This window comes from Diabrotica undecimpunctata, chromosome 9 (assembly GCF_040954645.1).
Source record: "Diabrotica undecimpunctata isolate CICGRU chromosome 9, icDiaUnde3, whole genome shotgun sequence".
Taxonomy (NCBI): Eukaryota; Metazoa; Arthropoda; class Insecta; order Coleoptera; family Chrysomelidae; genus Diabrotica; species Diabrotica undecimpunctata.
Window position 1 is genome coordinate 17,319,971 of NC_092811.1, and position 26,454 is coordinate 17,346,424.

The 26,454-nt window shown below is 33.1% G+C and overlaps 2 protein-coding genes across 5 annotated transcripts in view; one reads left to right on the forward strand and one right to left on the reverse strand.

Moving 5' to 3' along the window:
- Nucleotides 1–1,482: 1,482 nt before the first annotated feature.
- On the reverse strand, nt 1,483–2,617 carry Uxt (Uxt prefoldin-like subunit). The gene has a single exon (XM_072543946.1). The coding sequence runs from the start codon at nt 2,469–2,471 to the stop codon at nt 2,007–2,009; it is 465 nt and encodes a 154-aa protein (XP_072400047.1). The 5' UTR covers nt 2,472–2,617; the 3' UTR covers nt 1,483–2,006.
- Nucleotides 2,618–3,194: 577 nt separating this feature from the next.
- roq (RING finger and CCCH-type zinc finger domain-containing protein roquin) overlaps nt 3,195–26,454 on the forward strand; it is a 76,658-nt gene continuing 53,398 nt past the window's right edge. For 3 of the 4 annotated variants that reach the window (XM_072542828.1, XM_072542829.1, XM_072542831.1), the window contains exon 1: nt 3,207–4,062. In XM_072542828.1, the coding sequence (XP_072398929.1) occupies nt 3,456–4,062 (607 nt within the window). In that variant the 5' untranslated portion in view covers nt 3,207–3,455. Of the gene's footprint in view, nt 4,063–26,454 lie in introns of all 4 variants that reach the window. The other variant, XM_072542830.1, reaches the window with a different exon arrangement.

Below are 26,454 nucleotides of genomic sequence, written 5' to 3' on the forward strand. Positions count from 1 at the left end.
GACATTAAAGGAATGAGGAGTTGACAGGATAACAATTGATGTAATAAAGGATATGTACAATAATAATACAAATACGGTGAGAACCAACAACGAGGAATCCGAAGAATTTACTACAAGTCAAGGCGTCAAACAGGGATGCGTGTTGAGCCCACTGCTGTTCTCAGTGGTACTGGATGAAGCAATAAAGAAAGCCAAGAGAAGAATGAGAAAACTAACATTAGGATACTGGCAAATGAAACAGACTCAACTATCAGAGCTTCTATTTGCAGACGACATGGTTTTGATAGTAGAAACCAGAGAAGACCTACAGAACAACCTTGAAATCCTAGAAGAACTGTCAAACATAAATATGAAAATAAATACAGAGAAAAAAAAACAATGATAATTTCAAATAAGAGAAAGACACACCCAAAACAATTAAATGGAAAACAACTAGAACAAGTGGAACATTTTAAATACCTAGGAGCAATAATTGAATCAAATGGTAAACAAGACATGGAAATAAATGAGAGAATGGGACGAACAGGAAGCTTATTTAACACTATGAAAACAACATTTTTGGGGAAAAAAGAAATACCGGAGAAGGTAAAAACGGCAGTCGTTAAATCAGTAGTTAGACCTACAATCATCTATAATAGCGAGTCATGGACATTGACTGGGAGACAAAAATCTCGAGTCAATGCTATGGAAATGAGGTTCCTGAGGAAAATAGCAAACAGAAAGAGGGCAGACAAAATACAAAACGAAACAATCAGACAAAACCTAAAACTAGAACCAATGAACGAAAAAATAGTAGAGGGGCAACTAAGATGGTTCGGGCACGTGTGTAGAATGTTGAATGAAAGATTAACAAAACGAGTGTTTGAAACGAGAATGCAAGGGAAAAACAAACGAGGAAGACCAAGAGTTAGGTGGGTAGACGAAATCAGAAAAGAAGTTGAGAAGAAAGGATTGACATGGGAAAGTGCACGAAATCCAACACAAGACCGGATAGCATGGAGACAACAGTGCAAATCTTAACCCCACCAGCCTTACACCTAACGGTAGAAAGGCTTAGGACTAAGTAAGTAAGTACTACAAATTTTAATGACTGAGTACATCCTACTTGACAATGCATTGTTTGAGCATGTATTGAGAATATTAAATCACTTAGAAAGACTCCAGAGTGTATTAAGTGTCACTGTGTATCGAAAAAAATAACTAAAAAATAACACAAATAGAAACAGAAATGGAAACAGAAAAATAACGAAAACAAAAAAAAAGAACAAAATAATTAAGTAAAACCGAAAAAAGGCAATAAAAACAAGGAAAAGTTCAATGAAATGTGGCAAAAAGACACAAAGCTAATAATATCAGGACCACATACACACATACAATTATCTTAAAGGCCTTAGATTTAAATGTTAACCATAACTGTTACAAATTTCAATTATTAATAATAACTATCATGGAGATAAATAAATTAAAAAAAGTTTTAAAAAACACATTTTAATATTTTTGATGACATAAAGTAATTTCCATAAAAAAACATTTAATTTTCTGTTTAAAAATGTAGTTGCATCTGCTGTACGATCCCCCATCTTCTGATCAGACAAACTGTTTGACACATTTGTACTTCTAAATGCATGTTCTTGTTTCTGCTAGTAGTAAATAGTTTCTCAACTTTACATGTGTTTCACTCATCACTGAGATTATAAAACATTGTTTTTGTATTTATTAAACCATAATAATACCAAACTCATTGTCAGGTATGGTTTTTATCACAAGCTAAGCCAAGTAATTCCTGTTTTGCCCTTAAGTAACAATTGGTATACATTCATTAATTTACACTATAAATACTGCAGCAAAGTTAGTAATACCACTTAAAGCCACACCTACACAGTGTCCAGATCAACTTGAAATGAACTAGTTGTTCATTTACATAACATATTTACAATAACATCCAATCCTTATGAAAAACACAGCCTTAGTTCTAATGAGATATAGCAATAAAACTGTAAACCTCATTATTTGTTACTTGTAGGTAAATTTGTTGGTGTAAGAGTAGCTTGTAGTTCGCTGAGAGCCAGCAATATTAATTTAATATTAACTTTTACATCTACAGCCATTTTTCTAAAGTGAGCTATTTCTTTCTTCAGCAAATTCATCCTGATATCTGCGTATCTATCGGCTTCTTCGTGGTTCATTTCGAGCATATAACCTAATCCTACATCTATGTATATTTGTTCTAGGTCACTAATTTCTCCTTGTGCTAAAATACCTCCCCCAATGTTCACTTTCACTACCATGTCTCGATTTTTTTCTTTAGAGCTACGAATCGTTTTCACAGTTGTTTTTACTTCTTCCCAGTCTTTCAACTTGCTACTTTTGTCTTTAAGGATAACTACTATATCCTCTAGATCGCGTTTCAGTTTATCTTCAATAAAATTTTCATACTCTTTCACTTTTTCCTGGACTTCGTTGACATTCATTATGTCTATATGTATGTACAGTTTAACCTCTACAGTAAAATGGACAATAAATAAAAGAAAATAACAGATCTATTAAAAAACAAAAATTTACAAAATAGTGTAAATAAACTTTTGTAATTGACATAACCTAAAAAAACATCACCTGAAGAACATCACCATGTTTGAAATTTAAAATAAGTATGGAATATGACAATTAGAAATTCGATAAAGTATGGATTTTGATCAGTATGTAAAATAAAGAAATGATGTAAAATAAATAAATAATGCACAAATAAAACAGGTCATTATTACTATAGCTATTTATTGTAGTAAAATTATATGTGATTACATTTAGCATATTATAATAAAATAAATACAGTTTTCATGAAAGTCTGTTTATATGGAATATGAACATATTTGGGATTAAGTTAGAAAATTGGTCAAATATTTATTATATTATAGCTTTCCTTTGGTGAAAAAATGATTTAATGTAACGAAACAACTGATTCCGTCAAGAATCAATTTTTGCCTCTTTTTTACATGTCTAATAGAGAAGTAAACCTAATAAAATAAATTTAAAACATTTGTTTTATTCAATGTCATTCATTAAGTAGATACAAAAATTTATAATTTCTTGCTGATAGGATGGCAACATATTTTTAATTTGAAAATGCTCATTATGGTTTATGAACAGAAAAAATGACAATGGCGACCTTGAGCGTGACGTTTAATGACGTCAAAGTTCGAGAAGTCAGATTTCACAACAAATGTGAATCATCCAGTGTTAAAGTGCTACATGATGTGATTATTTTTGGTGAACTAATCAAGGTATTCATCCCTATTTGCATGTTAAACAAAATATTCGTTTTGTTTTTGGTATATATTCAAGAAAATAGCAGAAAACCGTAGTATATCGCATTAAATCTACCAATAAATCTTGCCACATTGGCATATGAAAGTGTCATCACCTGATTTTGACAACCCAAACTTGATGATGTTAGCATAATGGTGATTTCAAATTTTAGAATGCCCATCCAGGCACCTCAGTGGACGGAGTTCCTTTCGTGTCCAGTATGCTGCAACTCCTTTGATGAGAAACTTCGCAGTCCAATAAGTTTGGGCTGTAGCCATACAATATGCAGGGTTTGTCTTTCAAACTTACCAAGGAGACAGTGCCCCTTTGACCAGACAAACATTAGTATTGATATTGAAAACTTGCCCATCAACACTGCTCTGTTGCAACTGGTAGGACCAAATATAAGGAATGACAATGATGAAATTGACTGTAAGATTATTCCTAGGGAATACCTAGATTATTATTTACAATGTAAAAGGTACATTGAACAGCTTGCTCTATATTTGAAGCCCTATCCTAGTGGAAGTGTGTGTAGTAGTGGAAGTATCCTTTCAAGACCTATGCAAAGAAAACTAGTCACTCTGATCAACTGTCAGTTAGTAGAAGATGAAGGAAGAACAAGAGCTATGCGAGCTGCTAGATCGTTGGGCGAAAGAACAGTTACCGAACTTATTCTGCAACATCAAAATCCCCAACAGCTGTCTGCAAATTTGTGGGCTGCCGTTAGAGCTAGAGGTTGTCAGTTCCTAGGTCCAGGTGAGTTTTTATAAACACATTTAACTATTTAATTGATGATTGTAGTGAATCCATGCACTTAAGAAATTTCACAATAATACATCAATCTATATTTAGAAAGCATGTACATAAAATAGTAGTTGTTGTAACATGTTAGTGTTGTTTCTTATTGTTAATCATTCTCTAATTTCCTTATCACAAAAATAGGAAATACTTTATTTCTAAAACAGTAAAGAAATATGCTGTGTTTAAGCTGCCCTTTCTAAGCTAAATACTTAGTAAATCATTATTTTTTAATTTTCTGCCTTTTTGGAAATTTCCAAATCTTAAATGGAGCAATTAATATCACTGAAGGTTAAATTTTGAACTTTGTCTATAATTTGTCTACATTAAAACAAAAATGTCATAGGTCAAAGTGTATACAATGCCCATTACTTTTTATCCTATACATAAAAATATGATAATAATGTCAATTAGACCTAATAAAAGGTTTACAGTAAATAGATATTTTAAAAAACCTTTTTGTTTACTTTCAATAAGGTACTCACAATTTTAGCACAGTGACTATCAAGTAACAAGTACTATGGTTTTTCTCATTATTCTAATATTTTTATTTTAATGGGTGTGCTTAGTGAACATGACATCAGTATGCTCTATTAGTATGACATTACTTATAATTAAAAAATATTTGCATCTTTTGCTGCAATAACCAAGATGTAGGTTGATCTTACGAGACTTACAAAAAATTCCTTTTATTTGCTTTTTTCTGCTGTTATCAGGCAACAAATTAATATTAGTACTTCTATATTACCTACAAAATTTTGAAGCTTTTGCATTGTTTTAAAAGATACAATTTTAAGATTTTATTTCAATTACATATTGGTATTATTGTTAAAAAAAATGAAAAAACTGATTTTTTGCAAAGGTTTTGATGCCGAAAGGTTTGCAAAACAGACAATGGCGCCAAAAATTTTTCATCCAAAAATTACTACACCATGGCAGATAGTTGTTAATCTCTGGTACAGCATATCTGAAACATAAAATTCGAGAAGGGTTTTAAAAAAGAAGTGCACTTACGTGATAGTTTACCAGATAAACTTAAAATTCTTAGAACAAAACGACATGGTGGACATTTGAAAAAATTGTTGAAAAATTGACCTTTTTTTAAACGTTTTTCAGTCACAAAAATTTTATTATTATTATTTTTTATCAAATTGTTGTAAACTATCATAAAGAAAATGAAAACAAACAAATTGCATTAGGTTTTATTAAAACGGCCTACTAGATCGAGGCATTAAAGTTTGTGTGAAAATCTAGGTTTTTAAAACTGGAGCAGTCTCTGGATCTAGGTGGTTGATTTTAATAAACCTTGATGCATTTTGTTTATTTTGTTTTTGTGTATGATAGGTTGCCACCGTTTGACAAAAAAAAGTAATAATAAAATTTTTGTGACTGAAAGTCGAAAAAAAAAGGTCAATTTTGGAACAATTTTTTCAAATACCTGTGATTAAATTTTTTTTTTGATAATTTATCACATTATGGCACTTCTTTTTTAAATCTCTTGGCGCCATCTTTAAAATATAGGAAGAATGGAAAAAAAAATTTTATAATCTTCAAAAGTTTTATAACAACATAAAAAAAGTTTGATTGCTATATATAAGTGATAAGATACAAGAAAAATTGTTGAAAATATGTAATTTTTTTTAACATTCTCTATGGTAATAATACCTTAAAACAGAAAATTCTCATGTTAGTAATGTAGTCGTAAATCATCATGTCATAAATTAACATAATATTATCTCAACAAAGTAGGTGTTTATAGATACTAAATACCTAGTTTTATGAGATTTTTCCTGCTTTTGATCCTAATTTAATATGGCATTAGTAACAAGAAAGTGTTGATGTCCTGAGGGGTTATGGTTATTTAATAAGTTGAGCTCTCTTTAAATAACTATTCAGGAGCAAATGTCAAAAGTACTGATGCCACAAGTTTTGTTCATTAATACATTTATTAAGACTGTAAAACTATGTAAAAACTTCAAATTTAAATCAGCAAATATATTATTTTCAAAGTTACACAATAAAATACACTAGATAGTAATATTTATTCAAATATTACTCTTAGTTATGAATTTTGACAGTATATTTTGACCTGAATGACAAAACATTAAATAAGTATTTATTTTTTAATACTATTGCAGTTATATTTTGTTGTTGTTCTTGATAGATGTACAGGGTGCACCATCCTGTATGCCTCAGTCTCTGTACGGAAAATGACTTAATATCCAAAGCTTTTTTCTTCACAGAACTATATATTGTCATTAACACTACAATTTAAAAATGATGTGAATTATACAGGGTACTCCAAAAAAGAGTGGTATATCAAAGTTATATTTTTTCTTATGGAAAACCCTATATTTGATGACATTTTTTAATTGTCCGTAAAACATAAGCTATACAGCGTGTTTTGATTTAGTTAGATTTTTCTAAAAATTTAAGGTATTAGAGAAAATTAAATGTCTATGAATCTAAGAATTTGAGACAAATTTTGTCTTTGGCCTTAATAATAGACCATTTGTCATACTTTAACAGATGTTTATTATAGCAAAATTTTTTACAAAATCAAAATAAAAGATTGTTCTATTAACAAATTCAAGTTGGAATACTGTACTATTTTATTATTCTGTCATGTGGAAAATCTTTCAATTCATGTAAGGACTTCCTATAAATATTCCCTCCCTAAATATAGATACTATTTTATTGTGAATAAGCCACAATTGAAGGTTAAAATAAGTTTATTGTCGTTTCAATTTCCTCTTCAGACATTGTTCCCAAAATACAAACAAAACAATAATAAATTGTATTTTGAGAACCATTTCCAAAGTGGAAATTGAAACGTCAATAAACTTATTTTAACCTTCAATTGTGGCTTATTCCCAATAAAATAGTATCTAATTTAAAATGCCACAAGAAAATAGCTTCAGAAAACTAATAATTGTATAAGTATAGCTTATTTTTTACGGACAATTCAAAAATGTCATCAAATATAGGTTTTTCGATAAGAAACAATATACCTTTGATATACCACTGTTTTTGTAGCACAGTGTATAGTTTACATTATTTTTAAATTGTAGTGCTAATGATCTTGTATAGTTCTGTGAATAAAAAAGCTTCGGTTATTAAGTCGTTTTCCATAAAGAGACTGAGGTGTATAGGATGGACCACCCTGTATCAAAGTTGTTGATTGCATGATTCTGTATTCTTTCTGAACTTATGTGTATGTTGTAAAATGATTCTGTATTCTAGTTTTAATTATTCGTTGTACCTAATACAGCACAAAACGCATGCAACATAAGTACCAGGTAGTTATTTGTTCTAAAATTAATCACTTTGTTAATACATATATTTCAGTGTATAGCTTGTCTCAAACTCTGTTTCACTGTAAGAGTCCTTATTTGGATTAATTACAACGGGTTGTATATTATAACTTTGCATAGAGAGATAGGACTGTTCAGCTTTTACAATATTGTTCTGAATTTTTTTTTGCTTTCCACAAACATTATTTTTAACAGTTTTAATTAACTGTATGACAGTGGTACTCAGAGTAGTACTATTTTCCGCACTCACCTTTACTTGACTGGATGCCACATGTGCTCAATATTAAACTTTTTAATATCAAAATGTATTTAGCCCATCGTAATGTAATCGACCCATTCTTTGCATACTGTAACATGAGTATCAAACTATGTTTCATCCAGATATATGATAGATTTGTTTTCTAACCCATACTTCCTAATTTCGGAGAGATACTCACTTCTCCAAGTGCGCAGTCTGTGTGATTTTATTACTACTGCTTTTTTGTCTACCTTATGATACTTAAAACCTATTTTAGAAATGACTCTGTGGAGAGAGGCAAGCCATATCTATATCTGTTTCTCCTTCCTATGACTTTATCTAATGTAGGAACTGTCTGATTTTCATAAAGGGAATATATTTCTTTCTTTCTTTTTCTTTCTTGTAAATTTCTTTAATTTCTTTAATGTAGATTCAGTTTTATCCCAAATAAACTCAATCTATTTTTCTTAATCACTCTGATCCATCGTCAATATGGGACTCTTTTTTCATACTTACTGCTATTACAAGACTTTTTGATCATATAACCGAACGATAGCTATACAGAAATCGACTAAAAGCTTGGATTAACTTTTCAGCTACCCATTTAATTCGACATAAGTGAAAGCTTTGGCGAACATACAAACTTACCGGTTCCGTTGATGATTTTCTCGCCCACCGTAATTTTTCTAACCGAGTCAAACGATCGTTGTTAAAGTTTAGAACAGAATTTGAAGAATCTATCATTGCAAGTGGTAAATAGTAATAAAAAACGGGTGTGACAGTCCAGTGGGACTGCCGGTAGAAGTTACACTTCTATACACGCATTCGCCGTTACAAATTTATTTGGGAGTCAACCTTCACAATCATTACATATGTAATGCTATAGGTAAGGCAGAAAGAGAAACAGAATTAATAACAACTTACTAACAATTAGTAAACAACATTTGACCTGTAATAAGAGTATAGTAAATGAAGGATTGAATCAATATTTTGATGAAAATGTATATTTTTATTTTCATATATGTATGAAAGGAGTTGAATGCAAAAATTTTTTTACACATACTCTGCAGTAAAATTCATTGTTTATTTTGTTATTAATATAAAAATACAATACAATACACTGCAACATAATTCAATATAATAATGCAATACAAATTAAAATGTAATATTCATAAGTATTTAAAAATGACAATAATATACATAAAAAAATACACTAGAATACAGTGCAACATAATTTAATATAATAATACAATACAAATTAAAATGCAATATTAATAAGTATTTAAAAATGACAATAATATACATAACTTTTCTACTTACGCATGTTTAGTTTACCATGTAATAATATTAATAAAAAAAGTCCTCCCCGACTGGGAATCGAACCCCGGTCTCCCGCGTGACAGGCTGGGGTACTGACTACTATACTACCGAGGACATGACACAAACGTATTTCAAAATTGATAGTTCTGGTTCATACAGTGATTTATTGAGATTATTATTTTGAAATACAAAAGACTAATATAATAAATATATATATATATATATATATATATATATATATATATATATATATATATATAATAAATATATATACAAAAGGAACATTTTTATATTCGAGAGAGGAAGAGAGAGAAAATATATCTTCTGTCTCTCTCTTACTCATTATCTTACATATGTAATGATTTCACAGATTCACTCCCATACAAATTTCCAACGTGGAGCGCGCGTATAGAAGTATGACTTCAAAAAGTTTATCGGTACATTCGCTCATCTTTATCTTCTAAAGTCTCCATATCGTTACTTCAAAAAGCTGACGGGTCTTTATGTTCTTCGAATAACGAATCTTCGGAATGTTTATCGTTATTCTTTTCTCGGGTTTTTACAGATGAACCTAACGATACCATTCTTCAAATAATGTGCCCACGTTTCTCTAAAACTCCTGATAATATCTCGTTCACACCGGATGCAATAAAACATCATTTATGGAAACTACGCAGTAGTTCATAACCTCCTCTGTATTAGACGGACTCACCTCCTTTTTCCTCAAACAATGTGCAGATCTGTAGCCGTCCCTATATCTGCCATAATAAATGCCTCTTTTAATCAAGGTTCTCTCCTCTCGTCCTGGAAATTGACTTCGGTTACTCCTATATTCAAGAAAGGAAATAAACTTGATTGCAATAATTATCGTCCAATCAGCCTGGTTCCTATTGTCGGCAAGGTCATGGAATCGATTATTTCGGAAGCTATGTCTGAGTTTCTTCTTTAAGAAAATGTCATCCCTCACCGACAGCATGGATTTATCAAAGGTGTCAAACTTACTTTATTGTGTAAATGATTGGTCATCATCTTTAAACAATCGGCATCCTGTCGATTTAGTCTACTTAAACTTCTCCAAAGTTTTCGATCGTTTTCCAAAACGTCGATTTAGCTAGTAATCACTATGGTATCCGCGGAAAGCTAAGATTCGTATTGTGAAAGACCACTAGATAAGCCAGTCAAGAGTGGATTCCCACAGAGATCAGTACTTTAACCGCTACTTTTTTGTATCTGCACTAGTGATCTTCCACTCATTGTATCCAGTAAGGTTTCCATTTACGCATAGCCACATATGCATCCGAACATATACATGTACGATGGAAAAACTGATAGTCGAGGGTAGAGTTGAAGGAAAGAGACCTAGGGGAAGATCTCCAAGCCGTTGGGTAGATCTCCAAGCCGTTGGGTAGATCAAACAAAAATATTGATTAACCAAGGGTTACATGAAGCCGAACAACTAGTCCAGGACAGGGATGGATGGACAACCAGCCCACGGCATTCGAGCAGCGACGTCTTCGAGGTGATCTAATTGATATTGTTCTTATAATATCTTGTTGAGTACTGTCCAAATGATGAGACTGAAAATCACCACGTTTTTTTTGTCCTGTAGTGGTTCTTTGCTTAAAGTATTATTTATCGACGATATTGGCGGTTTTATAAGTAAACATGTTTCTTTCACAGCATCTTGTTTGATTAGGCCTCTATCTATTAAAGTATCATATACATTTTGAACTATTTCTTTTGCGTCTAATGACAAATGCTTTCGATTATGTTTAGTAGAGATGTCGAGCGATTATTTTTTCACGAACAAAAACATATTTGTTACGAACAAACTCGACTAATATTACTATACACACAGTATCAAGTACAAATTCTTAACACTTTTGCTTCGCGTGACTCCGATCGAGGACAGTAACCCGTTGATTTTTAAGACGGCATATTTTACTAAGTACGACGCCGACGTTAGTTATTGTTTGTCAGGGTGTGAGTGAGGATTTAAGGTGTCAAAAAATTTTACCAGTTCTTTGCTGTGGTAGTTTGGTGATTCAAAATGGCGGAAAGTATGTCAGGCCCTTCAAACTGTCAAAAACAAGAAATATTTTTGCCTCCAGACATAGTATTTCAAAAATTCCCATGGTTAATAAGGAACGAACAAAGAGAAAGCGTTGCAAAATATGCTTCGACATCAAAATTAGAAAGCAGACAATATATCAATGCGAAAAATGTCTTGATCAACCCGGATTTTGTGTTGAATGCTTTGAAATTGCTCATATGTGTATCAAAATCAATTCAATATGTGAATATTTCTGTATTTTATAGAATAAATAAACTTGTTTTTTCTAAAATTCCGTTATATAATTATTTTTCTAGAAAAACGTTCTAGTTTGCCTTGTGCCGATCGGAGCCAGTCAGCGATACACTAGAAATTCTTAGCCAGATGCGCATGACTCCCATTGGAGTCAAACATTCAAATTAATTTTTGTAAATAAATATACACTTTATTTAATTAATTTATTATTATTATATATTCTAATATCAATTACAAACAAGATATTTTAGAAAAAAGTTATTGCCGCTACTGGGTAAAACCTCTCGAAAAAAGTCAGCAGTGAATGTGTTAATGACTGATACTGCCTATTAATTTCAATTCCCTAACATTAGCCGTACCTTATTCAACCCTGAGCCACAGTATATTGTTAATAAACAATAGCTTTAGCGATATAATGTGCCTGAGCGGTCAGGTAGAAATTTAAAATGTGTTTATTTGTTAATAATGACAATATAATACGACGGGAAAGCAAAGACGATATATTTTGAGACAAGCCATACCTAAATTATAAATTCGGCAGTGAGATAATAGAAATCTTTTAGTAAATATAAATATCTCACATTTAATCACTAAGTAATATGACATCTAGAAAATGTATTTTAATTTTTATCAAAAATCCTCTGTTTCTAGTAGTTTATATGTATACTTAGTTATTAGGTATTGTCTCTCTAGCAAAGTATGAATATCTTATCCTTATCATTGCAAAAACAATTTGCCTTTATAATTCACCTCCATTGTTGAAACAAAGTGTTTTGTGTACAGCTGGTTTCAAATGCAGTGGCAAGCAGTTCCACGAAATATTTTATCGTGTAGATAACACCATCAGCTATGCAGTGGCGTTGCAATATTAAAGAATTTCGGAAGAATATTTTATATTTGAAACAAATTTCGTTTACAAATATTGTTTCATCTTTAAAACCGTAATTATCTAGTCATTGGAGACATACAAAGAACTGAAAAGAACTATTTTTGAGAATTTCTAACCATTGGATTTGAAACAAGTTTTTAATTCAGTCTCAAATAATTCTTTCTTCTATTTTTCTTTCAAATTTTAGACATTTTATGTCTTCGATGGAGATCGTATTGTAGATTTTATATAATTTTGAGAATAAAAAGTGGTGGTTATGATCGTAATCCGAAGTGATCTTTAGACACTTTTACATAAGTGGTCGCTACTTAGAGGAGTCGTTATCGGAGGTTCGATTTTTTATTGCAAAGAAACATATTATTGATATAAAACCTGTAGCCTATTTGTTTTGATTAAGTGCCTTTTTTGATACCTATTTTGATTGATACCATGGTTTAGAGAGTAAGTGAAGACAAAATGTGAAAAAAAGAAGAAAGCCCTTTTACAATACAGAACACAACAAACACAGCAGGCATATAACCACTATAAACGAATCAGAAATGAAACGAATACTTTAGTTAGACAAATAAAAAGGGAACCCTGGCAGAACTTATCAAAATAGATCCCTAGTTGCTAAAGGTCACGATAATAAGCCACCAACACCAGAGGTGACGACAAACGAAGAAAGAAATATTGAGGAGGAAGAGGTAAAGGAAGCATTAAAGAAATTAAAAAATAGAAAATCACCAGGAGAGGACAGAATACCGAACGAACTCTCAAAGTACGGAGGACCAGATCTGACCAAACAACTATTAAAACTAATCCAAAAAATAATAAAATAAAACAGAATTCCTCAAGAATGGAGATCAAGCATCCTAATACCTCTCTTCAAAAAGGGAGACAAATCGAACCCGGAAAATTACAGAGGAAGTAATTTATTAAACAGAACACTAAAATTAACAACCAAAGTGAGAGCAAGATGAAGAAGAAGATGAAGAAGATCTCAGCTTTATGCTCAGAAAACTAGAAGAAGGATATAAAAACAACGGAATGGAAATAAACTTAGAGAAAACCGAATACCTAACAACAGAAAACAAGGATATGAGAAACCTAGAGATAGACGAGGGAAGACAAATAAATGGAACAGATAAATTCAAGTATTTAGGAACCATAATATCGAACCAGGGAACAACAGAAGAAGATATAAACAACAGACTGAGACAAACAAGAAACTGTATAAGACAACTAAACTCAGTGTTGTGGGATAAGAACATTACGATAAAGACAAAAAAGAGAATATATAATACCCTGACAAGAAGTATCCTGACATATGGGTCCGAAAACTGGACAATAAACAAGAGAAATAGAGGTAGAATAAGAGCAGTAGAAATGGAGTTCCTGAGGAGAAGCTGTAGACTTACAAAAAGAGACAGAATTGAAAACGCAGAGATTAAGCGGAGAATGGGAGTGCAATCAGACATAATCGACTATATAGAGGAGAAGAGACTATCCTGGTACGGCCACGTCAGAAGAGCGGACATAGGACGCTGGATAAATAAAATTACAGAATGGAGCCATATTGGAAGAAGAAAGAGAGGAAGACCCCGAAGGTCATTCAGAGATGAAATCGACGAGGCTATGGAGAAAAGAACCCTGCGAGATGGAGACTGGAATGACAGGGAAAATTGGAGAAAACGGCTGAGTGAAGGAAGACAGTGAAAACTGTGGAAATCCTTAGTAGTAGTAGTATGTCTTCGATGCGGTCTGTATTGGAGATTTTATATAATTTTGAGAATAAAAAGTGGTGGTTATGATCGTAATCTGAAGTGATCTTTAGACACAGGAATTAATATATTGGAAACATAAATTCGTCGGTGAATGATCAAAGTGATCGTTGTACATAAGTGGTCGCTACTTAGAGGATTCGTTATCGGAGGTTCGACTTTATATCGCAAAGAAACAGATTATTGATATAAAACATGTAGCCTATGTGTTTTGATTAGGTACCTTTTTTGATACCTATTTTGATTGATACCATGGTTTACTGTGAAGACAAAATGTGAAGAAAAGAAGAAAGCCGTTTTACAATACAGAACACAACAAACACAGCAGGCATATAACCACTATAAACGAATCAGAAATGAAACGAATACTTTAGTTGGACAAATAAAAAGGGAACCCTGGCAGAACTTCTCAAAACAGATGGAACACGACTTTTACGGAACACAAAAAGAAATATGGAGAATGATCAGAGGACAAAGAAAAGAGATGAACGAACTAATAAAAATGAAACACATTCAGAAGAAAACATCGGTAGACTGCTTTCGATCCCTAGTTGCTAAAGGTGACGATAATGAACCACCAATACCAGGGGTGACGACAAATTAAGAAATAAATATTGAGGAGGAAGAGGTAAAGGAAGCATTAAAGAAATATATATAATATATAACAAGCGAGTCTTCTACAGCTGGCGCTGCTTCTCGCATCCTAATTTCCAGCGTTTTCTGTCGAAGCAATCTTCAGTTGTTAAATCTCTGGCGGTCATTGCATCGTCGACATCGTCTCTCCAGGATCGTCTTGGTCTACCTCGTTTTCTTCTAGTTGGCGGAGTCCATTCTTCTATTTTTTTTGCCCATCTATTTTCAGGCATTCTCTGAAGGTGTTCATACCAGTTAAGTCTTTTGGCTTCGATTGTGTCTATTATGTCTAGATCGATTTCCATTTCTCTCCGAATATCTTCGTTTCTCACCCTATCAAGTCTAGTGAGCTGGCAACATCGTCTCCAGTAGTTCATTTCCATGGCCTTAATTTTTTATTTGTTTCTTTGGTTTATTTCCCGAGTTCGGCGCCGTACAGCCTAATACTTTCTATTATTGTTTTATAGATTCTTCTTTTATTTTCTTTTGTTATTTTTTTATTCCATAATAGTCCGTGTAGCTGTCTGGTGGCTGATCTTGCTTGGCCAATCCTGGAGTGTATTTCTTCGCTACTTCCTGCTTTTGATGTTATTTGGACTCCCAAGTATTTGAAATTGTCTGTTGGTTTTATAGTTCCCATTTCGATTTGTAGGCTTTCTGGTTTTTCTCCTACAACTATGTACTCACTTTTTTGTATATTAATTGTGAGGCCCCATTTGGTATACTCATCTTCCAGTTTTCTAAGCATGTAGCCTACATCACTCTCGTCTTCAGCTAGAATGGCTTGGTCGTCAGCGAAGTGTATCGTGTACAATCTATCATGTCCGATTGGGATGCCCATATTGCAGCACTTTCTTCTCCACAATGATAGTGCCTCATTTAGATATATTTTGAAGAGTGTAGGTGCTATGCAGCAGCCTTGCTTTAGGCCCTTACTAATAGGAATTTCTCTAGTTAATCTATTTCCAGTTTTAATGTTTGCCGTCATATTTTTGTAGAGCTGTTGTACTGCTTGTATATTTTGTTTGCTTATTCCTTGTTTTTCCATTGCTACCCAAAGCATTGAAAGTGGTACACTATCGTATGCCTTTGTCAGATCTATAAAGACTATATGAGTTGAAAGGTTGTGGGCTATGTGGGCTGTGGGTGATCCATACAGGATCTGCCTGCACGAAAGCCATTCTGTTCTTCAACATCTGTCATCTCTTTTTCAATTTTGTTTTTTATTATTTTTCCATACAGTCTTGAGAGTGAATTTATGACACTTAGCCCCCTGTAGTTTGAACAATTCTTTCTATCTCCGTTTGTGTAGATGTTGTTAATATGTGCTTTTGTCCACTCTGGTAGTAAGTCGTGTCCATTATAGAATAAGGTGAAGACATACGCCAGTAATTCCCGTAATACTTGTGGGCTATGTTTTAATAATTCATTTGGTATACCTTGTGGTCCGCATGACTTCCGATTTTTTAGAGTTTGTATTGCATTCTCGACTTCCTGTACTGTTATTTCATCGTCTTCACTGAATTCCAGTTCATATGTTGTTGAACTGATGTTCGTGAATTGAGGTCTTGTTTCAGTCAAAAGTTGTGAGTATTGTTCGATCCAAGATCTTTCTTCTATTAAATCTATTCTACTCGTTTCTTTTCTGTTTGTTCTCAGATTAAAGCATTAAAGAAATTAAAAAATAGAAAATCTCCAGGAGAGGACAGAATACCGAACGAACTCCCAAAGTACGGAGGACCAGATCTGACCAAACAACGATTAAAACTCATCCAAAAAATAATAAAACAAAACAGAATTCCTCAAGAATGGAGATCAAGCATCCTAATATCTCTCTTCAAAAAGGGAGACAAATCGGACCCGGAAAATTACAGAGGAATTAATTTATTAAACAGAACACTAAAATTAACAACCAGAGTGAGAGCAAATAAACTGAATGGAATTATAACACTAGCAGAAGAACAACAAGGTTTTAGGTCGGGAAGATCATGCACCGACGCTATATTTATAATGAGACAAGTGCAAGAGAAATTATTAGAATACAACAAACTGGCATATCTGTGTTTCGTGGACCTTAAGAAGGCATTTGATCGGGTCAAATGAAAAGACGTTATCCATTTATTGTACGCAAGAGAGATACCTCTAGGAATAATCAAACCGATCGAAAATATCTACCAAAACAACACAATAAAAGTAAAAGTGAAAGAAGAACTAACCGACCCTATTGAAGCTGGCAATGGGATAATATAGGGAGATTCCGTGAGTCCTCTATTGTTCAACCTGATTATGGATGAAGTAATAAAAAAAGTAAGAACTAAAAAAGGATGCCAAATGGGAGAAAAACAACTTAAAATAATCTGCTATGCAGACGACGCGATAGTACTCTCTCAAAGTGAAGACGATTTACAACGTATGCTGCACCAATTTAATATAACCGCCAGAAAATTTAACATGTTAATTTTCCCAAAAAAGACAAAATGCATGGTTACAACAGTAAATTTACTAAGATGTAAATTGGAGCTGGAAGGGCAGATAATAGAACAAGTGATGGAGTTTAAATATCTAGGAATCACATTATCTAGCTACGGAAAGCTCGAAACTGAAGTGGAAGATCAAGTTAATAGAGCAAACAGTACCGCAGGCTGCCTGAATGAAACAATATGGAGAAATAAAAATATCGGGAAAGAAATGAAAGGCAGAATTTACAAAACAGTTATCAGACCAATAATGGCATACGCGACAGAAACACGATCTGACACAGAAAGCACAAAAAGGATGTTAGAAACAGCAGAGATAGAAAAATTGATGGTAAGACACTATGGAACAGAGCTAGAAGTACAGATATACGACGCAGATGCAAGGTAGAGAACATCAAGAACTGGGTAACAAATAGAAGAGTAGAATGGAACGATCATATAAGCCGAATGACAACAAATAGAGTAGTAAAGACGGCAATAGACGGTCCCGCAATAGGAACATAAAAAGAAAAGAAGAAGAAGGATATACCTATTTTTATCTTATGCGTGTGTATAAGGAATGCATATGATAAAGTAGTAAAAAAATATTATAAATGTAAATAATCTTGTACCTAACTAAAACACAAACTGAGGTACCTCGATTTTCATAAGTACTACTTGACATTGAATTTTCTAACTGGTATCTGCTATATTTTGATAACCATTTAATTGGTTTTATATGATAAATACTGTTAGACATTTTACGGCCACTTAATATCAATTATTATTATGTTTGGGGTCAAACAGCTAAAATAGATATCAAAAACCTTGTATCAGAGGAAATTTATATAAAAAAGGCGTGAGACAGATATTCTCGCACCTATGCTTTGAAAATAAAATCCAAACATATCTTTTGGAAAGCTTTTTAATGTGTGGTTCGGCTGGAATTTCTGTCAAATTAAAGACTATAAACAACATGAGGTCTGCTGACAGTATGATCAAGTCCTTCTTTCAAGTTTCAAGCCTTCTTCCATGGTCTTATACTCTGCAAGAAGTCTTGTACCCATCAACCATATAAGTTTTTTGCTCTAATAATCTGGCTAATTTCAGGTTGGCTGTACAGCTCACATGTATTCAGCTATAAAAATGTCTTCAAGAAGTTTCACTTAGCAATTATTGCAAAATTGAAATTGTTTATCCCAAAAAGATTATTCAAATTGAAAAAGTATCAAGTTACAAATACTTGGGTACTTTAATAAACGAAACTGGAGACCAAAACAATGAAATAAAAAGACGTATCAATAGCCGTATTCAATAAAACTTCAATTGCATCTTTACGGTACCAGCGAACAGTTGTTCTCAGAGGTGAGAAATAGCTTGCGAGTTGATCTGACACGTCAACACCATCTTTTCCTTGGTTGTAGTCTATAATTGCTTCAGGTTTAATTATAGCTACACCATCTTTTTTATGTTTACCTGTCTCTTTCATATCGATTCTATGTCTGATAGTCAAGAAGAGGACATCACGTTTATCGTGCCGTTTTCCTATTACAATGCCATCACGATGTTCCTTTCCAATTATCTCTCCTTTTTTAATTTTGCCGAAACTATATCTTTTGGAATAAATTTTCTATTTTTACGTAGTGTCCCTAATAAGTGACTATTAGCATCTAATAATTGTTTTGCTAAAGGCACAGACGTGTAGTAATTGTCAGTTATTACAACTCTTCCTTTTTGTAGATAGTCTTTGCTAAATCTAGTACAATTTTTCCCGATAAATCCTGCCCTTTATTAGCCATTTCGCAGGTATACATAATCATTTTTAGAGTATAACCTTCAGGATTACACAATTTAATCAGTTTCTATAGCGGTGACGCTTTGAAGGCATATATTATTTGAAAAGTAGTCTTCCTCGAAAGGGAATCATACTTTCATCAACAACTATAGTTTATTTTTATGAACGAGAGAGTAATTAGCATAATTTTAACTGGTAGCTCCGACCACTCCATGGGGGTGCTCAAGATTAATTGAAAAATTACTTTGAATAATTGTAAAAAATAAATGAATTATTTCAGTGTTATAAAGTGTTATGTGTATGTAAACAAAAGTGACCTCTTTTATCACACACTATATTAGAACTGACTGGCCTACATTAAAAAGGGTTTTAAAAAATTCACATTTTTTTTAATTTTTAAAAATTACAAAAGAGAAAAAGAGTTTTTAAAACCGTCTAAGGTATGTTAAATAGATGAATAAAAATATTAATATAAAACTTACAGCTACTTGTTACAAATCCAAATCAGATTCAGAAGATGAACTTTCAGAACCAAGATTTATAATAACTGGCTCGATCATTTTATCAGTAATATTGTCCAGCTTCCACATTTTTTCCTCTTCTTTAATAGTGTGATTTACTGCCTTTTCCCAGTTTTCAGGTTTTACATTATTTACGGCCTCCAAAAACAACTGTTTAACATCATGAATTTTAAAAGTGGTATTTTTTCTTGAAACTTCACTCTTTATCTATGCCCATACCAGTTCAATCGGGTTTAATTCACAATGATATGGTGGGGATCTAAGTACTGTCATTCCACGATTTTTGGCAATTTCATCAATTTCGTATTTTTTAAATTTTTCTTTATGAAGGGCACACAACGAATAAAGTTCCTTTCTTATAGATCCGGGATGGTACGTAATATTTTTTGAACTCAGCCAATTCTGCAAGTCTTTTTTTAACCACTTGGTTGTGGCCAGTCCTTCTATAAGTCTGGAGTGATAACTTGCATTATCCATTACTATTACACAGTTCTTAGGAGGAAGATCTATCATTTGTTCGAACCATTCTTGAAAGACATCAGCGTTCATGTCTTCATGGTAGTCACCGGTACGAGTTGATTCAAAAGTTAATAAACCACCTTCAACAAAACCGTCTGAACTGCCAATGTGTACTATTATCAGCCTGCGTCCCTTTCCTGATGGTGGGTTTAAACCAGTAGATAAGTTATTTACAAAAGCGTGCCTTTGACTTGTAACAGTTTCATCCTGCCAAAATTTATTTGGTGTATGACCCTCGTTGATCCATGTTTCATCAAGATAAAATATTTTTCTTTTTTGGTTTCTCATTTCCTTTATGGTTCTTAGAAAATGTCTTCTCCATATGACAATATCGCTTCTTTCTAATAAAATAGACTTTCTGGGATTCTTTTTCCAGCGGAAGCCTATTTCTTTTAAAAGTTTCCATAACGTACTTCGACTCATTTCTGGGTAATCCTTATCATCTCGAACTGAGACAAGAACTTTATCCAATGTTGGAAATTCTTGTCTAAAGAAGAATTCATGCACTTTCCGTCGAAGTCCTTCTTTAAAATGATATTCTATTTGAAATTTTGGTTTCCCTGGAGCATTACGTGGCATTTGAAAACTACCACATTTCTCTTCTTTAATAACTCTGTAAATCGTAGATTTCCCAACACCAAGTGTACTGCTAACTAACTCAACGGTCTCATCAACACTTTCACATAAACGTTTGTCTGTAAATGATTTAAAACAATTAAATATTAATGTTTTTTCATTAACTGTTAGAGGACCAATTTTTCGGCGTTTACACGGCACTTCCAAATTTTCCACAACACTAGTATACACAATAAACTGCACCTTGCAACTGAAGTACCTACTTTTAGTGAACTGTTAAGAATTTTGAATACGCCACTTGGACCTTCCTATATACAAAATGGAAAAACCCACTATCACATTTTCTGTGGAATAAGTTTAGAAGGTAATTATCTAGTCAATTACTGTCGTAGATTCCTGGAATTAAAGAATTAAATGTTTGATTGTTGAAACCCTTACTTCGTGGAATGAACTCATTTCAGATAAAATAAAACGTTTTATTTTATCTAAAGAATTAAACTTTATTTTGCAAATAGGCAAAGAATTAAACTTTATTTTGCAAATAGATAAAATAAAACGTTTTATTTTATCTAAAGAATTAAACTTTATTTTGCAAATAGGTAGGTACTTATTAAACTTTTATTAGTTATATATAACCAATAAAATAAACATCTTACATTTCTTGCAAATTCATTAGTACCTGTTAACCTCCATCACTCCGACACTGGCAACCTTATTTAGGGATTAGTAACCCTCACAACTATTGTATTCTATTCTGTATATAACCTTTATACCTGGTGGTCATACTCAATTTAAAATTGTTTTCCTATATACTTCTGTAAACTTGTTGACAAATATCTGATTTTCATTGAGTTACCCGTATCAACAGTTTAGGGATTTGCATACATAATTTATTGTTTTATTACTCTCTCATACATAAAAATACACTATAGTATTGAGCCAGGATTACATTGTTAGGCAAAACGTAATTGTGTCATTTCAAATAGTTTTCTAATTTTATGGCAACGATCGTTTGGTAAAGTAGCACGATGCTCTGGTTTCTCAGAATCCCACTTTTTCTTAACTGTCGTTACAATCTATTTACGACATTATCGCGCCTAACAAAAGATACAATGCAATGCAAATGCAAAAAACAACAAACAGAAATGAATGGGCACACTAAAGAACCGTTGACACGGGTAGAGTAATGATGCAAGTACTTGGTAGAGTAGAGTAACTCTACCCGTAAAAACGCTCAGCGCAGTAGAGTAGCAAGTAGAGTGCATAGTACGTGGTAGAGTAGAGTGACTAGCAACATGTGGCAAAGTAACTCTACTCCACTACCACCACCACCGCCAAAATATCCACTCGCCTTCGCACTCTACCCATGGAACGCTGTCAATTCTGGTAGAGTAGAGTAGGTAGGAGAGTGCATAGGGACGCTGTCATTCCGTCTGGAGTTGTGTTTTGTGTAAATAGTGAAAATGAAGTTCACCGAAGATGAACTTCATTTCACTTTCACTCTAAAACTTGTAGAGATGTATGGCGAATACCAGTGTTTATGGAATTTAGGTAGTGTACACTACAGAAATAAAAGTATGAGGCAAGCTGCGGAGGATGAAATCATCGAAAGAATGACAAAAGGGGGGCTTTGGAGTAAACGAGCTCAATCAAAAAATTAAGAATATAAGGTGCACTTATAATCAAGAGTGTTTAAAAATACAAAAATCAAAAAAATGGGGTTCAGGTTTAGCCGATGTATACGTTCCGAACGTGAAATGGTTCACTCCTATGGAAGCAATCATGAAAGGTGCAAAAAGAAACAAGAAAACTGAAGGCTCACGGGCAAGTTACAGGTTTTTATTATTTGTTAATAAAAAATACAATAAGAAATAAAAAATGTATTCTTATCAAGATAAAAGAGCTGAGGCCCCGTGTGTATTCCTTTTAAGCCACTCTCTCATCCACTCTTTTCTTTGTTACAAAGCGACCTCAGTTACAAATGCATTTGCAACAGTAACTAAACAATTTTGAATCAATTTTCTTTTTCTTGACTTCATTTTGTACTAAACAAACACCTACTCCACAGTATACTAGCATAAGTACTATACTTGTAACTCTCCTCGTGTGAACGGTATCAAGCCATTTTTGGTAGAGTAGCGAGTAGAGTCGACTCTACTCGCTACTCTACTCTCCTCACAACTCTACTCGTGTAAACAAGTCTTAAGGAAGGAATACATCCGACGCATGGATGGAATAACTGTTGATGATGATGATACATTAAATAATATACTTTAGCCAAAAAGGATTTAACTAATTTATTAAAAATCCTAAATTTAAGCAAAATTCTTATAATGTACACTTTTTTGATAACAGTTACGATTACAATTATAGAAAACGCCAATACATAAAATACTACTAAAATACGGAAAATGTCTGAGCCATCGTTAATAAAATGGAATAATGTGCATTCGTCTCCAACATTACTATTTTATTGAGATTTTTTGTTGCAAATAAAACGTTCAAAAATAGATATTGCCTCACTGATTACATAAAAATTTATTAGGTACTTTTATTTGGACACTTTTGAAGACTGGATAAATAAGAATTTTTAATGCAATCAGTCTAATTGATACTTATTGAAATGGCAATAAAACATTTATCTACACACACAAACAAGTCATTTTTATTTTATCTAGCATAATATTAAATATTTGTCATTGCCGTCTGGACTTTTTTATAGAGTGTTTTTAATTGATTAATTATATCGCTGGTGTACATGTACAGGGTATTCTGCAATTTTTCTTCTTTAAGTGTCGTCTTTAATGGAAGACGACATTGGTTGTCTTGGTGATGACTTCTGCAAATTTATCTCTATTACCATGCTTTTCTTATTAATGTTTGTAAGTCTGCTGCACGAAGCTATGCATCGATGACCTAATAACTTAATGGAATGAAGCAACCTCGAGAACTCATCGGCAGCAATAGTGGCACAAATCAAAATATGCAATTTTTAAATTAATACCCCTAAAAAACAGCCGACATAAAACAGCCACTATACTGCGGCAACACCGGCACATCAATAAGTCACATCCTGACTTAGTGTAACTGCTGCAGTGGAATTATCTAATTTGTACGGCTCAGGTGGCTGTTGTATAGCATATATTTCCATATGATTTGTATACAAGGTTATAGCATCAACGGTGGCAACACTTTTATACCATACTTTTTGGGCTTGTTCGATATGTACATTTGAAAATTACATTTGCCTCGAAAAGCGAAAGCATTTTGTCCAAAGTGGCGTAGAACTTTTACAATTCTGATCAAATATTTCTCTTATGTGAGCCAATTTATCTGTTCACTTCTTTTCATCCCTAGTATTTTTATCGTCAAAGCGAACAAGTCTGAGAAGAAATCTAAATCGCCTCTCTGCCATATTCAAAAATTCATTTAAATTTTTTCGAGATCCATGATCTAGTCTTGCCAAATAAACCAAACCAAGAAATGCTCACATTTCCGAAATTGATGTATCTTTGACATTTCGTTTATCTTTGAAATTTATAAAAATAGATCTAACATAAAGATTCGTATAGTGTCCCACAGAATCAACGATATTACTAAATACTGTTGTACAGCCTCTGCCGTCTCTTGCTCAAAATCAGTTCCGTGGTTACTGAATATCTCTATGTCCTCATCAGACATAGACTTATCAGAAACATAATCTCTTCGTCAATCTGAATTTCATCAAATAGAGCTTACAGACGGTGTATTTCCCTTTCATAGGCATAAGTATCCTGAACTTGTTATAATATCACACCTATACATTACATTATTACATATTGATTACATATTATAAGATATATCCACGTTTATTAGCCTAAACTAACCTTATATGAGTACTCTGGGAATTACAACAACAAACACTTGGAACCAGAGTTTTAACCTTGTTTAAGCTTTACGCTTATTCAAGGAAGGGGTAATCCTTTTTTTTGTGGAGTAGTGGTGGTGTGACAAAACGTGATGAATGATGTTTTGTGTGGAGAAGTAGTGGACTACTAAGGAGCTGGGGTTCAGAAGGTGGCGTATTTGTGTGGACAATAGTTAAGAATCGCACAAGAGGAATTTAGGTGATCTATGCCAAACATGTCGAAGGAGGTACTTCAGGGGTTACCAGCCATACTAGGAACGGCTCTTAATCAGCATTTTTGGCGTGCAGTTGTTAGCTGCGATATTTAATGGGGGTTGTTTCGGTTGTTGTTTCTAACATTTGAAAATACTCATCAGGAAGTTCGTGTCCAGTGTTATGTAGAAGTTTAGCTGGAGGGAACGGAACTTTTCTTTGTGGGAACCTGGTGAGTATTTGCCCTTGGCGATTGCAAGGTATCTTTAATACTTGTTTGGCTCGATTGTTCGAGCCTGCGATGGTTCAAAGGACATGCCTCCTGCTGAGGGATAGGATTCTGTCCTTAATAGGTGTTATATTTGCCAATATGTATATGTTGGCTGATGGATAGTGACTGCTGACCCTCATGCAGGATCTAAGGATTTTTCTTTCAGTAGCCATGATGGCTTTGATTTCGTAGGGTTTAAAGGAGGCGTAGATGCATGCCTTGTATTCGATGATAGGTCTAATGAATGTCTTATAGGTGTGCAATAGTGTGTTAGATGCCGTCCTGCCCAATTTGCCGGATAGCCCTGCCAGGAGTTTAAAACTCTTTCTCGCCCTGTCAAGGGTATTTTGAATGTCGGTTTTCCAGTTGAGAGTCCTAGTAAAATGAACTCCCAAATAAGAAACCGAGTTTCTGAGAATAAGGTCCTGTCCTAACAGAGTTATTCGGCCATGGACATCACGATAATTTGAAGATTTACGAACGTGACTTTAATCCACAGCCGATAGATGGAATATTTCTAAAAGTTACATGACAACACGACAGTGGTCTATTAGGACAAAATGATCTATATTTATCTAAATGATCATAATTTAAATTTGTTGATCCTAAATCCATCTCTGACGCTGATGATTCAAACAAAGATGAACTTGTGAAATTTGGATCTTTAACGGAGTCATCATCTTCGGTGGACACAGAACTTGATGGTGGTGCTGGCAGCGTTGGTAAAATTTGAGGAATTTCATCAAATAATGTTTATGTACTTGGTTCTTGATACTGGATACATTCTAAAAAAATTTAATACTGTAATGAAGTTAATCTTTTATTGTAAATTTATCTTCCTACATTTAAGGTTATGTCGCAAGATCACTATTATTGTAAATTGCACAGTGTATTCACCACTGTGCAATATATCGATTTGTTTTTCTTCTGGCTTGTTAGGTTCTACAGCAAAAATAATATTAGAATCCTTGTTTTCGTCGTTAGAAATAGATGTGGCAGGCATAAGTAATTTCCATTTAGAAGAGTCATTTTTATCCTTGTGTAACCTGTAAAAAAATCTATTATCATCTGAACTAATATTTCGTAAATTTCACATCAGAAGAATGTCGACATTATTACGGTAAGCAGTTGAGTGGATGTTCTGCAATGAGTTATACATATATTCTTCTGAGCAGTAAAAACAATGTTTCAGAAGATATTTTTTTATAACTTTATCGAAACTATTACAGCTTAGCTGTTTAATATTTTTTGGTAAAATATGCTAATAGTTAAGGCAATTTTTATCTGAAACACGTAATATACAGCGATTTGTCCGTAGGTAGTGATAGTTTCGCGTATTGTGAACTTGGACATCAGACTGCTTTATTAAATGGTCACGTTTCTGTTTTCTATGAATTTCAGTTATAACTTGAAATATCAACAGAGTATGTAGCGGCATAATTTTGAATAAAGGTTGGCAGTGTTCTAGATAACTAACTCCTGCTAATATCCTGATAGCTTTCTTTCGCATTCTAAAAATTTGAAGTGCATATGATTACAACATAGTTTAGACGAGAGGGGAATAAAGAAAAATATGTCATTTTTCATGTTTCAATGTTAACAACTAGTTGCAATAAATAATGAACTTGATAGCTTTTTCTTTAGTTGT

Coding starts and splice junctions, on each gene's coding strand:
- Uxt (XM_072543946.1), bottom strand. CDS start 2,471: ATGAATGTCAACGAAGTCCAGGAAAAAGTGAAAGAGTATGAAAATTTT.